At 41.7% G+C, this 17,030-nt stretch overlaps 1 protein-coding gene across 4 annotated transcripts; it reads left to right on the top strand.

Moving 5' to 3' along the window:
* Positions 1-2,607: 2,607 nt before the first annotated feature.
* On the top strand, positions 2,608-8,916 carry LOC148020120 (subtilisin-like protease SBT5.4). 4 transcript variants are annotated; one of them, XR_015694930.1, is made up of 11 exons: positions 2,608-2,958; positions 3,052-3,146; positions 3,258-3,355; positions 3,509-3,676; positions 3,876-3,987; positions 4,268-4,811; positions 5,305-5,399; positions 5,530-5,775; positions 6,878-6,995; positions 7,424-7,633; positions 7,791-7,926. XR_015694930.1 is itself a non-coding variant. In XM_087700401.1 (11 exons), exons 1-11 carry the CDS (start codon positions 2,872-2,874, stop codon positions 8,363-8,365), a joined length of 2,277 nt encoding a protein of 758 aa, XP_087556527.1. In that variant the 5' UTR covers positions 2,610-2,871; the 3' UTR covers positions 8,366-8,916. The 4 variants fall into 4 exon arrangements, 3 of the variants coding, with proteins under 3 accessions (XP_087556527.1, XP_087556526.1, XP_087556528.1); XM_087700401.1 differs by having other exon boundaries at positions 2,610-2,958; positions 3,509-3,601; positions 7,420-7,633; positions 7,791-8,916; XM_087700400.1 differs by having other exon boundaries at positions 2,612-2,958; positions 7,420-7,633; positions 7,791-8,915.
* The last annotated feature ends 8,114 nt before the right edge of the window (positions 8,917-17,030 follow it).

Genomic DNA, 17,030 nt, shown 5'->3' on the forward strand with positions numbered 1-17,030 from the left:
ACTATTTTGGTAGCTACCCATAAGTTCTATGGGGTATTTTCTCACAACTATACTTATCATTTATACACTTCTTTGTCTATTTGGATAGAGATGGACTTTGAAAGCTCTCCTACTTTCTAGTGCAATAAGAAAATAACTTCGTTGGCCTATTTCATATTACTCTTGTTCGCAATATGTAGATGAGATTGATCCTATTGAGACGCTACTTGATCATAATGGAGATAGCAAAGGATATGAAGTTTTGAGCACTTTATCTATGATATCTTGCCTATGTAGAAAGAGTTCATTTAGAGGCCCTTTAAATCATAGAGCTTTGTATTAGGAGGAAACCCCTTTTGCCCCCCTTTTTAACTTTCCTAATTGGAAAAGAAGACGCACTTACAAGTTAAATGAGAAGTGGTATATTGAGTAAAACCATTCCTAATGAGACTTTAGATCTCACTCAGATTTCATCCCATTTCGAACCCTAACATTGAAGTGAGCTATCCACCCTCCTCTATCATCCTCAATTAGGTTGTTTAGATTGGTGAAGAAGCTCTGAAGATCAGGATTGGAAAATGTTATGTGTAGTATGTGTAAAAAAGAGGTTGAGATTGTCCCTCACCTCTTGAAGGGTTACTAGTAAGTATGTAAGTGGGTTCAACAATCACATTTTTAGATTTTTTAAAAATATATAGAAGGAGTTTGATTTAATGGATATATTTGCAAGCTGAATAGAAATCAACATGTTTTCTTTATGATAAATTTATAGATAAAGAATTTTTAAATTAGGCCTTAAATGCACGTGATAGTAAGGGTTTATTGGAATCCAAAACCATATGAAAGCCAACTATCCTTGATTTATTTGACCTTAGGAATTAAAACATCTAATAGTGTCTGTTCGGTCCTTGTATCTAAGATGAAAGCACAACAATAGCAAATGCTTTAGAGGAGGTTGCATTAAATTATAGTTACTAAAGGAGGTCTTACTAGAAAATCCAATGTGAAGGCTATGTAGACCCAAATTTACAAAACAGACAAAGAAGTTGACGTTGCTATAATTCTCTCATCTTTGATACCCGTTGCACATAATGAATCAAGGAGCCCAAAAGAGAAATTGGGTGATTGCTTTAGTAATGTGGCAGCTAACTCCCAGTTCAATTGGGCTCTCCTCAATTACATGGGGAGATCAAACCCTTTGCAAATTAGGAATTAGTGGGCCACAATGGCAACCTGATGATTAACACTTTACTAAAATGGCAATAAACCCCAATTAAACTAGGGTCTCCTCGATTACCATCGTGGGGAGATCTCGTGCTTAACCTGTGAATAGTTACTTGTAGTACATCGATGCTACGATCGATATGCATGGCGGGTGAATAGTTACTTGTAGTACATCGATGCTACGATCGATATGCATGGCGGGTCCTTGTGTAGGCAATTTCAAAAAGAAAGCCCATGGGCATCATAGTGTTGGATTAGTGATGGCCACTATATACAACATGTGTGCCAAATGATGGTAAAGGTGGGGTCAATTTTTTTGGGCTAGCCTACAGGTTAATCATCATCTATAAATATGTAAGCATATCACGTGGGTTCAAAAGAAGGATTTTTCTAAATGCGAGTTTTATGTATTTTACATACAAAAGGGTACCATTTGAAGGGGCAATTTATATATTGAATAGAAAAGAATGTGTTTTATTTTGAGAAAATTTGTAAAGGAAGGTTCTTTTAAATAGGCCTTGAGCGGACATGATACGGACATGATACGGAGGGTTTACATATAGTGAACCTCCCAAGCTTGATTGATTATCCATGAAGGGGCTGAACCATGGGATGGTTAAATTGGGAGATGTGCCAAGTATGGCTAGACCACCAATCTTAGAACTGCCATTGTATGGTTAGTACCTACCATGCGTGCACCAAATCTCGGTATGTATCACACTCTCCTTTTTCTCACAAGGACCTACTTGGTGACTAGTGAGAGTTGCTCATTTGCGGAGGCTTTGAAGTGAGCATTTTGTCTCTTTAAAACTCCTTTGAAATTGTGACTAAGCTTTCAACTCTTAAACAGCTTATTGTGACTGATTGTTTCTCTTTCTTTTCATATAGCTTTTGTAGCCTGTCTTGACAAAAAGTGAGAAAGCTCATACGCGAGGGTCGAGGGTGTAATGCTGTGCCGTGCCCATGACCAAGCTGGAGGGTCAAACAAAGGGTATACTGGAAGAGACCGTCCACGAGATGGGTGGAGGCCCCACATGGGTTTGGTGGACAGGCTAATCACCAGAAATGTTGCGGCGCAAGGGGGGGTGGGTGGAACTGGGAGGAGCAGCTGCTGCTGCTCTCAGCACAGAAGAGAGAGGAGAAAAAGGTAGGGGTGCGTTTGGCTGGCTTTGGGCGGTGGTGGGAGCAGCTGCTGTGATGTGCACAAATCTGTCTGATATTATTAATATTTTATTATTATTATTATGCATGCAGTAGAAGAAAAGACTAGTGAAAAAAGCTGAGAATCACTTGACCCTCCCTATGGTACTTGTATAATATCATCATATGAGCTGAAGACTTGTATCATCCTCTTCCTCCTCCTCTCTCTCTCTCTCTCTCTCTCTCTCTCTCTCTCTCTCTCCGCCCCTACCCCTCCCCCTCCCCCCCTCCTCTCTATCACAGCTCTCTTTTGCCGAAAGGGTTCCTTCCCTTTCTTCTCCCTCACTCCAACACTAGCCTGGTCCTCCAATCACCGGGTCCTTCCAGCTCGTGGGAGCTCTCTCTCTCTCTCTCTCTCTCTCTCTCTCTCCATCATTATCATCCTCCTATATGTCCTGCATATCTCCCTACGGCTTGTCCCTCCAGTAGGCCCTCCGATTCCTCTTGCTCCCTTCTCAGCTTGCAAGCATGGTTTCCCAGCTCCCTGGATTGGCGATTCTTTGCCTCTTTTCTTCTCTCCTTCCAATCTCTTCATGGTCCGCTTCTGCCGGTCAGGTAACTATAATTATGGCCTCCTTAATGTGATGATTTAAGCAGTTATTCAGTTATGAAGGCTCTCATTTCTTCCCTCCACTCGCTGTGGAGCAGTCTTATGTTGTGTACATGGGCAGCCATTCAGGCGAGATGGAGCCCGAGGGCGTGTACGCTCGCCATCATCAGCTGCTCGCTTCGGTCGTCGGCAGGTGACTTGATTTCTTCCTCCTCAGCTCAGTATTGGTACTGCTATTGGCTGTCTTTATCAGGGACGTATACTCCCTCCTCATCTATGGCCTCTTTTTGGCATCATGCATCAGTGAAGATTCAGCTCGGGAGGCGCTTTTATACAGCTACAAGCACAGCATCAATGGATTTGCCGCAATTCTTGATCCCTACCATGTATCCACTCTTGCTTGTACACTTCTAAACCTTTCTCATCGGAGGTCAATGTGCTGTGTAATGGTACTTTGCAAGTGTATCGTTGAACTTGAACGATGCTACTCAAGCGCATCAGTGATGTGCCAGGATTTCTCTCATGAGCTGGTCTTTTCGACTGTACTGCTTGCAGCTATGCCAGAAGTGATCTCAGTTTTTCCCAATAGAGCCCATAGTCTACACACGACGAGATCGTGGGAATTCCTTGATCTTGAGAAGCCATCAGGTGAAGTTTCCAAAAATTCCTTATGGACTAAGGCGGAATACGGGAAGGACGTGATTGTGGGGGTGTTTGACACAGGTGAGTTATCAAGGTCGAACGGCGGGATAGATTATCGACGCCTTCAACATATTTAATGTGTGGCTGGTTAGGAGGCTAATTGGTCATGATGCGATAGCTGTCGATGCATTAGTCGGATGGAATTAGGAGCTTAATCACATCATTAAGTTTGTCTAACCGTGGCTGATTGGGAGCTTAGCCTAATCGGCGATGGATGCAGGCATTTGGCCCGAGTCGGAGAGCTTCAGAGACGCAGGGCTGGGACCAGTGCCGGCCAGGTGGAAAGGTACCTGCGAGAGTGGCTCGAACTTCACGTCCGCCAACTGCAACAGGTAGAAAATAGTACCTACTTGACGCCAGACATTAAAACATCACTGTGCTGCATGTCGACTCTCTCGGCCATTTAATTAATATCGAGTATCTTGATTTTTCCCTTTGTTTTCTCCCCTTCTCTCTCTCTCTCTCTCTCTCTCGCGTGAGATAATCAATAAGGTCGTCGAACATGTGCAGGAAAGCCCGTGACCGCGTGATGCAATAATTCAGTAAATTCTTAAATTTGCAGGATGCAATAATTCTGAATTTTTTTGCTTTTGCAATTTTTGAAAACATAAGGAAGCTCATCGGAGCGCGCTACTTCCTCAAGGGATACGAGGCGGGAAACGGGGGGCCGCTGAATGAGTCCGCGACCGGGGATTTCCGGTCAGCGCGAGACAAGGAAGGGCACGGCAGTCACACGGCGTCGACGGCGGCGGGCAATTTCGTGAAGGGGGCGAACGAGTTCGGGTTCGCGACCGGGACGGCCAAAGGGGGGGCGCCCATGGCTAGGCTGGCCGCCTACAAGGTCTGCTGGCCTGGCGGCTGCTACGACGCCGACATCATGGCCGCCTTCGACGCCGCCATTGCCGATGGCGTCGACGTGTTCTCGCTGTCGCTGGGGTCGGGCCCGCCCCTCGCCGACTACTTCACCGACGCCATTGCCGTCGGTAGCCTCCACGCCGTCTCCCAGGGCCGCATCGTCGTCTGCTCCGCCGGCAACGACGGTCCCGCCGTCTCCTCCGTTTCCAACGTAGCTCCCTGGATCTTCACCATCGCCGCCAGCAGCATCGACCGCCAGTTCCCCGCCGTGGCCTATCTTGGCAACAACAAGCATTACACTGTGAGCTTGAAACGGCATTGTGTCAAAACCCATCAGCACGTTTAACGCCTCACTGTCTGTCTGTCTGTCTGTCTCTGTCTCTCTCCGCAGCGTCATTGAAGACGGAGGAGCTACGTTGGAGGCTCCTGTGTGTGTGTGTGTGTGTGTGTGTGTGTGTGTCTCTCTCTCTTTCTCTCCCTCCGTCTCCAACGTAACTCCCTAAGCAAGGTTTTAATGTCACCTTCCATTAGAGACAAGCTATGTTGTGCGCATAGCTAGAGTATACTCAATGAATTCGTGTTATTTAACAACTGTCTACGATGGGAAACCCTACATGCATTGGCATTACTCCTGTCAGCGTCATGAACTTCTCCGACGGAACCACCCGGGCTCTCAGGGAAAGGGTTGTGTTATTTATTCGCATGATGTCATCGACATCCAACCAATTAAAAAAGAGAAACATTTGAACGTTCCAAAATGCCTCTAATACTTCTCTTCTTGATGAAATTGTTAGGGAGCCAGCCTTTCAGAATTCAAGCTTCCCAAGGGGATGTACCCATTGGTAGCTAGCAGCGAAGTCACAGCAGCAGGTGCCAACGCTACGGCGGGGTGGGTACTCTCATTAATTAGACAACAAGCGAAATAAATTTAGCGCCTCTTTTTTGTCTTTGGTGAGGAAAAGTTTAATAAATGAGAGAGAACAAATTAGTGACATATGATGATGATGATGATGGTGCAGGGAGCTGTGCTTCCCGGGATCGCTGGACCCAGAGAAGGCGAGAGGGAAGATCGTGGCGTGCAAGCGGGGGGTGAGCCCGCGCGTGCAGAAGGGCAGCGTGGTGAAGGAGGCGGGTGGGGTGGGGTTGGTGCTGTGCAACCAGCCTTCGGACGCCGAGGAGGTGGTGTCCGACCCTCACGTCCTGCCAGCCACCCATCTCACCGCTGGCCAGTCCCTGTCGCTCCTCTCCTACATCAACCAATCAGGGTATGTATGTACGTACCAACGTACACACACACTCTCTCTCTCAGATTGTCCTTACAACTTCCCGGTTTGGTACAAGCCCAAGTCAATTGAGTTGCACAAGTCTAACATGGCATGTTTTGAGTCCATGTGGTTGGGTGTTAGTTCACTAAAGTTATAAACCATAACTTGGCAGCACATTTAAAGGGAACTTGGAGAGTACATGTAGTACTTTTAAAAATAGAGGTACTACGTAAACTCCAACCAGTCATGCCATGTGGCCTTCTCAAAATTGGGATAGAGTCATTCCACTAACCATTTAAAGCTCGCTTGCACTCTCTCTCTCTCTCTCTCTCTCTCTCTTCTCCCTTTGTGCAAGGAGGCTAGGATATTGCCTAGAGCATTGTAGGATCATCGTGGCAAACATTGTGCTCCTCGCTTGCCATACAATATGGTAGGTATGTGTGGGATGGCTCCCTTGGACAAGGAGCTCATGAAATTAATGCTACCAAACTCTCAAACCCACAATCCCCATTGCTATATCATGTTAGCTAGGCATGTGTTAGTGATGTTATCAAGTTCAAGGACCTCAAGGAATAAGAACTCATGTGTTACGATTTGACAAACTTCTTGCCTGGACCTCAAGGAATAAGAACTCATGTGTTACGATTTGACAAACTTCTTGCCTGGACCTCAAGGAATAAGAACTCGTGTTGCAATTTGATGAACTTCTTAGTAACCCTTGACACTTAAAGGGTTCTGCCATGAATACTAGATTGTCTCATCCATTGCCACAATTTATAGGGGTAAATTGAACATTTGCTCTCCCTGTCGTGTACACATAAAACACATGCAAATAATTTACAAACTTGTAAAACACACACAGTACATATACATGCACATTTTATTTCTTTTTGTTTTTATTTTATCTCAATTTAGTTCTCAAGTTTGGGTTGTTCCTGGCCTAACGACTGTTATGAATGACTTTCTATGGTTTGATCTTGACATTTGTTTCTTTGATTGCTTATTTTGGGCAACGTAGAAATCAACATTCTTAAGTTATCATTGATTATTAATTGAGTCTGTATAATACCTGAATACTTCCCACCATTGTGCTCTTTTTCAGGTCGTCTGCCACTGCATATATTGGTTACCCCAGAACTGTACTTGATGCTAAGCCTGCCCCTCAGATGGCATCGTTTTCTTCTCAAGGTCCTAACAGCTTAACACCCGACATCTTAAAGGTATTACATAAAAGTTTATGAAATTGCATTTCCATAGTTTTTAGCTTATTCTATCTCGCCTGTCGTTGAGGAAGGAATAGGCAGCTCTTGTCATGTAAGGTTTTATGGTATGAGATCCTTAGTTCCGAGAAACACATTGAAATGCTTACAAGTTACGTGTGAATAATGACTTCGTTGACGAGAATGAGAAAGCCCGACGAGGAGAGAATGGAATGAGCAAATGTCAAAGAGAGCAACACATTGAAATGCGTACAAGTTACATGTGAATAATGACATGTTTGACGATAATGAGAAAGCTCGACGAGGAGATAATGGAATGAGCAAATGTCAAAGAGAGCAACGACTGCTTTACAAGAGCGATTAAGAATCGGATGTGAATCGTGACTTTCATCTCTCACATTATATGTGTGTGTGTGGTGGGCAGCCAGATATCACGGCACCGGGGCTCAACATACTGGCAGCCTGGACGCAGGCGTCCGCGCCGACGGCGGACGACGACGACCACAGGGTGGTGAGATATAACGTGATATCGGGCACCTCCATGTCCTGCCCGCACGCGGCCGGCGTGGTGGCCCTCCTCCGGGCCCTCCACCCCTCGTGGACCCCAGCGGCCATCAAATCCGCCGTCATGACAACAGGTTTTGTCATTTCTATATACGCCTCTAGTGTTGCATGATGCATCCCTTATGCGTGCTGTTTCTTTATCCGGTATTATGTGCCTGGTTTCAATAATTGAGACGTGGTATTGTATATATGGTTTCAATACTTGAGACGTGACGTTATCTGTGCGGCCAGCCTCTCGTCACGACAACTCCTTGCGCCCCATCGTCAACGGTTCCTCCCTCAAGGCCTCCCCTTTCAACTACGGCGCCGGCCACGTCAGCCCCAACCGGGCCGCCGACCCCGGCCTAGTCTACGACACGACAGCCTCCGACTACGGCCTCTTCCTTTGCAGCCTCCGCTACAACCGCTCCGCCCTGGCCAACCTCACCCGCGACCCTTCCTTCGCCTGCCCCGCCCGCCCCCCACCCGTCTCCGACCTCAACTACCCCTCCATCACACTGTCCCGCCTGGCAGGCCCCGCCACCGTGGCGCGAACCGTCACCTACGTCGGCGGGGGCCCCACCTACCGCGCCTCCGTGGCGCCCCCGCCCGGGGTCCACGTGGAGGTGGTCCCATCCACCCTGGCGTTCTCGGCTTTGGGCGAGAGGAAGAGCTTTCAGGTGCACCTGCGGCCGAGCGGCTCGTCGCAAGCGCAGGCCGGGACGTACGTCTTCGGGTATCTGACGTGGACCGACGACGGGGGTGCGCATCGCGTGACCAGCCCCATCACTGTCAACGCTACCGTTGGCCGCCAGCCGCATACGTAGTAGGCCTGCTACGCTGGCCTTTTTCGATTTATCACCTCCCTGCAGGGCAAAAGCTGCTCACTGACTGGCACCTGTCGGTCATCAGGCGGTTTGCCCTGCCTTCCAACTCATCGCCACAAGGCGTGCCGTGATGCCACTCATTTTTTCCATTTCGAGGATGATGATAGCTCGACAGAAATTGCTCTGCCCCCCTCCCCTCTCTCTCTGTCTCTCCTTCCCCGATAGGTTTTAATGTCGAGCACCAACGTTTCTCCTTTTTATCATCACCCTCTCTTCATTTAACTCATTCTCAATTCTTATTTTGATCATTCCATCCAACGGAAAGTCACCATTGCCTCATATCGACACCCCCCAAATAGTCTTGTACTTGCAGCACTCTTTGCTTTAATCATAAAAGCATTTTAATAAAGGCCTCGCGAATAGCATCTAAGTAATTTGGAGGAAAAAACTAGGTGGTGCCTCCTTATGCTCTCTTTTTTCTTGAAGATCAAAAGAGAGAACAAGGTCCACGAACTTGTAAGTCATAATATTTAGCTAGTTACATAGACTTCCTTGCATAGAAATGTTTGGTTAATGTGGTTGAAAATCCCTTCCAATTTTAGTCTGCAATAGATTAATACTTTTTTTAAAAAAAGAGCGGATCATCACTGTTGCAAAATATCTATGCACATGTGTATTTAAGAAAAATTTCACTAGATGATACCATCATCCATCAATCAAAGTCACCTCTTATCAGCATGTGATCTGCAAAGATGGTCAACAAACCTCTCAATGTTAAAAGAGATTGGAATGGCCAATTCTATCACCTTCACAAGGATTTGAATAAGTGACATTTTGAAAGGATAGGCAATAAAGTTTATAATATATCCCAAACAAGTGCCATCTCTTGCTCATACTCTTATGTTCTCCACACAAAAAAAAGCATGCCCCTTTAGAGCTACAATTTTCCAAACTAGTTTAATGTGCACACTCCATGCATAATGGTACTAGTGTAGGAATTTTATACTTTGTAACCATCCAAGATGATAGCAACAAGATATCACAAAACCTTGTACCCAACAAATGTAAATATTGGAAATGTATATGGTTAAATATATTTGTAGTAGGTAGCATGCATATATACGATGGACTTTCCTTGTTTATCTATATTAAGTTGCTTCTTGGAAAGATGCATCTCATAAAAGAAAACATGGCATTTTTAGAAGGTAATAATGAACACAAGTATAAGAGAAATACTTGTAGGGAAAAAATAGTTATGTTATAATAACTTCATACATGTGGAAGGCTATGTCGAGCTATTGCTCCTACAAGCTTTGTGGTGGTTTTACCATATGTTGGATGGAAGGACTAGACAAGTATCATATCTTAATCATTTTGCTCACAATCTAATAGTCTCCACATGGAAAAGTATGCAGAATGTGTAAGCATGATAATATTCCTTGGCTTGTTTGTAATAGTGTAGTACATCAAGAAAAAGTAAAAGATATTATGAAATAGCTTTGTCTAGTAGACAAAGATAGATCATATGTGTAGGGAGGTGTTGAAAATTTAGTCATACTTGTGACATTGAATAGTAAGGGTCATACTTGCATCATTGAAGGTCAAGGTGTAAATTATATCTAGAATCAAATTCCCTTCTTATGGATGTGGATATGCCCTTCTATGGTCTAAAATCTTTTGACAATCTATCAAATGCGTGAATGTACACAAATGTGGATATTTGCCAAATTAGGTTCCTCAACAAGATTTTTTTTTGTCTTACTCTATTGAATTTTGGAGAGGATTGAATAGATGGGATGGAATGGGCAGCATAGAACATGAAGGTGATAGGGTTAAATTTCTCTAGTTGAAAAAAGAATGTGATAGGCATAGAAGAGAGAAAAGGTATGGGAAGGAGGGAATTAGCAAGGCATGTATTAAAACTTGAAATAAATTCTTAGAATTTAGTCTATGATGTGACAAGGTACACTTAACTTTCCACATGAGAAAGCTCAAGCAAAATTAGGATATGATAATAATATTGTCCATCATGACAATTGTGAGGAATTCTCGAGGACTTACTGGTATCTCACATAGGATTTAGAGTGTTCAATGCTAGACATGAACCACAAATATTTTGGCTTATTGAAAACAAAGCAAAAAGGTTTGGTGCAGTGGGAGGATCAATCTAAACCGAGTTCTATCTTGAAGAGTGTAAGCTAGTAAAACTTTCCCTACACAAGCAAAGCATTGGTGACGTGGATTGCATGGTGATATGATAACAATATTGTCCATCATGACAATTGTGAGGGATTCTTGAGGACTTATTGGTATCTCACATAGGATTTAGAGTGTTCAATGCTAGACATGAACCACAAATATTTTGGCTTATTGAAAGCAAAGCAAAAAGGTTTGGTGTAGCGGGAGGATCAATCTAAACCTAGTTCTATCTTGAAGAGTGTAAGCTAGTAAAACTTTCCCTACACAAGAAAAAAGGTTTGGTGCAGTGGGAGGATCAATCTAAACCTAGTTCTATCTTGAAGAGTGTAAGCTAGTAAAACTTTCCCTACACAAGCAAAGCATTGGTGATGTGGATTGCATAGATGAGGAGACTTTGTGAGAGCACATTGACTCATATGCATGTTGGAGTGGATAGACACACATAGGACAAGTCAACCTAGGCCAATAGCATGGGTTTGGTGAGATAAGTCTTTTGACATGAATCTAGTTTGCCAATATGCATGAATTGAGATTAAAGATGAGAAGCTTGGATCTACATGGAGTGGGATCCAAGAAAAAATCTTGAATTTACGTGGAGGCTATGGATAGGTGGAGAAATCACATTGCTCATAATCATCCTTCATACTATGGCTTTAAGCTTCTAAGGGCTAGTTGATCTTAGGATTAATCAAATCTTATATGAGAGATTAATAAGCATCCTTGATTCAATTTGACTTTATTTGTGCACCTCAAGTTAATCACTATGAAGAAAAAGTTTGTAGCATGTGTTGAAGCCCACATAAAGAAATCCTTTAAACCAATGCAAAGCATGCCCATTTAAATGGAGGCTCTTAATATGCACATGTTTTCTCTTAGAAATCCTCTTTGTAAATAAATATTTCTAAAGAATCCCTATATACATGAAGGTCATCTATATGATTGCATCCCACATGTACCTAGAGGTCTAATAATCAAAATCTACATCACTAGTCCACTTATACAAAAGGATACATTCAAACAATTAGCTACACCATGGTGCACACTAGGATGGCTCCACCATGAGAACATTGAGTGCTTAGATTTGTGGATTATGGGAATGCTCCCATTTAATAGTGAGTTCATGGATGGGCCATTCTCCTTATAAATGTACACATAGAAAGTAATTGATGTTGTTCTTGATTAAATAAAAAAACTTGGCATTACAAGCACCCCCAAGTACCAAACCAAGTTGAGTAGGTTGCAAGCACTCAAAATCAACCATGTTCATAATTAGCTTTATCACACATCTTGCAATCCCAATGTCCTATATTCAAGTGTGGCCTCTAGACTATATACAACCCTTAATAAAGATTAAGGAAATGCAAGATGTCTCTATTGTTTGGGATTGTATATAGAGTCCATATTGGATAATGTTAGGTTTGGAATCAATGATGGAAGTTAAGAGGTCGATTTAGAAAGGACCTTGCCATAATTATGATTACAAAATACATTCCATGTAAATGATTACGAAGACAATATTCACATTATTAGAAGAGCAAACACATTTTTAAGACAATAGTCACATCATTAGGGGAGTACTCACATTACTAGAATAATGGTTAGACTAAAACCCATCTTACCTATTTCTAAGCTCCATCTTACTTGTTTGAGTCCTTGATAGATCCATTGTATTATAGGGTTCCATATTCACCTAGAATGAGCTAGAAAGGCATGACGATCGATGTCCACTACATAGGGGGGAAGAGAGACATACATACATACATACATACATACATACATACATACATACATACATACATACATACATACATACATACATACATACATACATACATACATACATACATACATACATACATACATACATACATACATACATATGCTTTAATAGAAGGCTATGAATAAATTTACAGGGAAAATACCAAAACAAATGCATGAGAGTCTAGAAAAGAATCCCTTCAATCTCGGAACTTGAGCACAAAAGAAAGGGATAACACGTTTGTTGAAATCAAGACAAGATTGTTATGCAAGTGCTTTTGTAGGTGCTCTTAGAGAAGCCACCACACCATGTCATATTGGTATCTCGAATATTGATTTGAAAGAAGTTCCCACTACATAGAAGGGGCCTAGAATCATGTTAGAGTGGTTGGTTTTATAGGGGCAAAGCCTGATCGATCCATACCTCATTTGGTTGGAGGTACATAATTGGCACATGTAGATCTAGGATCGCTTCTTAGACCTCTCTCTCCATCTACTGTGTCCTCATGGAATTTATTTAGTACTATTTGGGAGTACTTTGCCACCTTAACCATTATGAAAATCATATTCAACCTCATAGATAGACTAACATTCCACAAGGAGGGATGGGTTTAGTCGAGGGAGAGAACCTAGGTGTGATAATGTTATGAGCTTGTGCATGTCCTCATGTGGGATTCAATAAGTGTTATCTAAAATGGCTATGAGTACCACCTCCATGCTTGCTTTCTTGGGTTGAATACATGATTCACACAATGAAAAAATTTCATTGTCTTTTGATGTTAAGAATGAGAAAAGTGACATCCTTGTTGGCTATATCTTCTTATCAAAATCATCTACAATATAGATTAATGTAAGCTTTATAAGGGCCTACCACACATGGTGGCCATTCATGCTTGTTGGGGTGTGCCATGTGGTAGCCCCCTCCATAAAGCTTTCCTTATTAATATCTAAATGAGAAAACTAATATTTTTTGAAAAAAAACCCTATCATCATGTCCTTTCAATATCTCTTATTCCCATGATTAGTTGATAGCAATTAAAAACCAACCTAACAATTCAATCAGTAAGTTAATGGATCGGTTTAATATTGCTATCACAATCCTTGCCCCTTTAGGTTTGCTCAAGTTTCTTTATTACAACATGGTGGGAGCGTTGGAAATACAACTAGGACTATCCACATTGATCAAGTGCTTGCTGTGATAGGCTTTTTTCCACATTAAGAAATGAGGCACCGTTACTTTAGTTCAATTTTACTACTATGTCAAGGTCAAACAACTTCCTACATAGCTTGGCAAATGAGCATAGTATGTATTATGAAGAAGAGGCGCCTATCTTTGGAGTAAATTTATGAAGTGCTTAGATTATTTCATTGTAAGCTACCTACTTCTATCCACAAAAGATTGTGGATTGCATTACTAACCAATTTTTTAAACTGTAATAGCACATGATGCAAAATTACTAGAAATCATCAACTAGCACTCCTCCAAGGTAAACAAAGTGGACAGTGAGCAAAACATGTTACAACTATCTTTATATTCCAAAAGACTTCAGGTATTTTAGATTGCATTTATGCATAGAAACTCATAATATAATATATGTGTGTATGAAGAAGTTGAAAAGTATATAGGAAGTTAAAAAGCTTCTCTCTCTCTCTCTCTCTCTCTATGTGTGTGTGTGTGTGTGTGTGTGTGTGTGTGTGTGTGTGTGTGTGTGTGTGTGTGTGTGTGTGTGTGTGTGTGTGTGTGTGTGTGTGTGTGTGTGTGTGTGTGTGTGTGTGTGTGTGTGTGTGTGTGTGTGTGTGTGTGTGTGTGTGTGTGTGTGTGTGTGTGTGTGTGTGTGTGTGTGTGTGTGTGTGTGTGTGTGTGTGTGTGTGTGTGTGTGTGTGTGTGTAATATGAATGTGTGGCATACAATGGACGAGAATTAAAAGGAGAATAGCAAGGAGAGGGTGTGAAGGGCAACACCACTACAAGGGATTAGGCCCATAGGCGGCCATATTGACTCATTGTTTGAACCATTTTTCTAAAAAAGGAGTGTCTAACATCATGCTTAAGAACATGTTAGGAGACCGTCATCCAATTTTGTGTGTATTTTGCAAAGGACAAACACAATTTTACATGGGCTTTTATATGCAATTTGATTGTAATTTTTACTACACTTTAAACATTTATTTATACATGCTACGACTGCACTTTTCATGCATCCATAAACATGTATATAAACATGCTATATATATATTTTTATTTATTTATTTAAAAAACAAGGAGATGTTGGTTGTAGAACTATATCACATAACTATACTATATGTTGAGATGTCAAGCTCAACATGAGCTAACACTCATGTATCTGGGTGACTATTTTTGCATTCATATCACTAATGTGGTTGGTACTTGCATCACCTTATAGTTTCAGTGATACTTTACAGCTGGGAGTTCACCTACTGAAGTTATAGGATATCTATGTAGTCATCTTTCTAGTTAGCATATACACACTATGGACCACTTATATACTATGTATGTTGTACTCTCTTCTTATTCTTGGTATATTGTTATAGTGGAGCATAAGAAGAAGAAGATAGACTAGGGTTTTCAACTTCCTATCTTGTGTGTGTTCTCTATGTGTTGTGCATCTTGTAAGAGCCCAATCTCGCTTTCTCTTTGGCCCATCTTTTCATGGTTATTTCTACAATGTGGTTATTCTTTCTTTCAACAACACTATTTTGTTGCAAAGTGTACCTACATGTGAACTCCTCTGAATTCTATGTTATTTTAGAAAACTATTGAATTCATTGGAGAGGTACTCTCTCCTTCCATCTAACCTCAGGTACTTAATCTACACACCTATTTGTTTCTCAATTGAATTTTCAAAAAGAGGACACCTCACTTTTCTCCTTTTTATGAAATACACCCATGCTTTTCTTATATGATCACCAATAAAGGTTACATAATACTTACATCCAACCATTGATGTAGTATTTGTAGGATCCCACACATCGAAATGTACAACAACAAGTAAATACTTGCTTCCATGTTTATCATGAGGGAATGCATGTCTTATCTATTTTCCAAATTGGCATGATTCACTGACATTTTGCATATCAACCACTTTGAACATAAGTAAGCCTATTGTCATAAATTCAGGTGACTACACGTTTATTGTATTCATCATGTACTACATGACAAATAACTTCTAATTATCAACTTGATTACTAGTAGATACATAATTGTTATGTTACCTTATCCCATTCCTATTATTTTCACCTCTTCTCTTTTCTAGACAATCGTATGCACGATGACCTTTCTAACCATAATTATAGCATTTTCTTTTATCATAACTTGTGTTTTGTTTGCCACATCCTCTATTGGCTTCCCTTGGCTTGCAATGACACCTGCCCTTTACTGCACGTATGTGACTTCTCCTATGATTCATGAGATTGTCCATGATTTTTTCCATACCGATCAAGACCTCTACCTCCACTTGTATTAGAGTAGAACACTTATTTTTAATTATTCTATAGAGAGATCCCATGAGCTCTAAAAGCCAAGCAAAGAAGTCAAATGAGTGTTGAAACCAAGAATGCCCTTATCTTGCTCTCTTGGGAGGGCATGGGATGTCCCTTCTCATGTCACATAGTCATAAGCACCTCTGATGGGTGGATTAGGAAGATGCATGGGGTAGGAGAAGCTTACATTGGCAGAAGAAGCCCCAAGGGTCCCTCTACCATAAGATTGCTCACAAGTAGATGAATCCTCTAACGGATCCCAGTGAGGCAACTCTTTGTGATGAGAAGCCCCCTCCAAATACATGCTCACAATGGATCCAATTGAGTTCTTGTGGTGAAACCATATACACTTCCACATCTACATACACTTGCAACTTCCCCGCAACTATCACCTATAACTCCTCAAGAAATATGAGTGCATCAAGACTCAGCCTTTGCCAATGCATAATCCTCCACAGGAAATACACCAAGCATCTGCAATTTGAGATGAAGGATACCTTCTCCTAAATGAGAGATAGATGTCGTGATATCTTGTCCATCCATAAGATGCTCCAATGTGGGTAGCACAAAGAGCACCTCATGAGAGACCCAAAGCCATTATGGCTAAAGCCTTGAGAGGCTCATGGCATTGTTCAAGGATGTCTTGAAACAAGAAATCGAGGAGCAACAACAACAACAATAAGAAAGAGAGAAAGAAGAGGATATAAAAGAGAAGGGGGAAATGCATTGATGGTTTTGGAAATGAAAAAGAACCTCCTCCTCTTCCTTGTTGATGCACACAACCCTTCTTTGCTTGCAGATGGAAGAAAATGACTCCTCTCTTGTTTCAACATATTCCTTCCCTCTCTAGATGTGAATATAAATGCACCCATAGAATCCTTTTTAATTTACGAGTATTTATAAACATCTTTATACAATCTCATAATGTATTGCTAACACCTTTTTAACTTGCTTTTAAATTCCTTTTTGAAGGGGCTCTAAACATGCTAGAGAACTTGTTTATAAATATACTATTGTGGGACTACATGTGAGATTTTGAGCATTAGTATAGATGCAACCAACTTGTACATATCTACATGTGCTTAAACAAGCATTAATAGTAGTGAGGTTATTTTTATGTGTTTCTAAGCGCATTTAATTGTACATGAGATAATTTTTAGTCATCGTGAGGTTAAAAGAAATTGTTCTCACATGGTTAAATGCACCTG

The sequence above is a fragment of the Lygodium microphyllum genome, chromosome 19 (assembly GCF_053477565.2).
Source record: "Lygodium microphyllum isolate KBCC chromosome 19, Lygodium_microphyllum_v1.1.10, whole genome shotgun sequence".
Classification (NCBI taxonomy): Eukaryota; Viridiplantae; Streptophyta; class Polypodiopsida; order Schizaeales; family Lygodiaceae; genus Lygodium; species Lygodium microphyllum.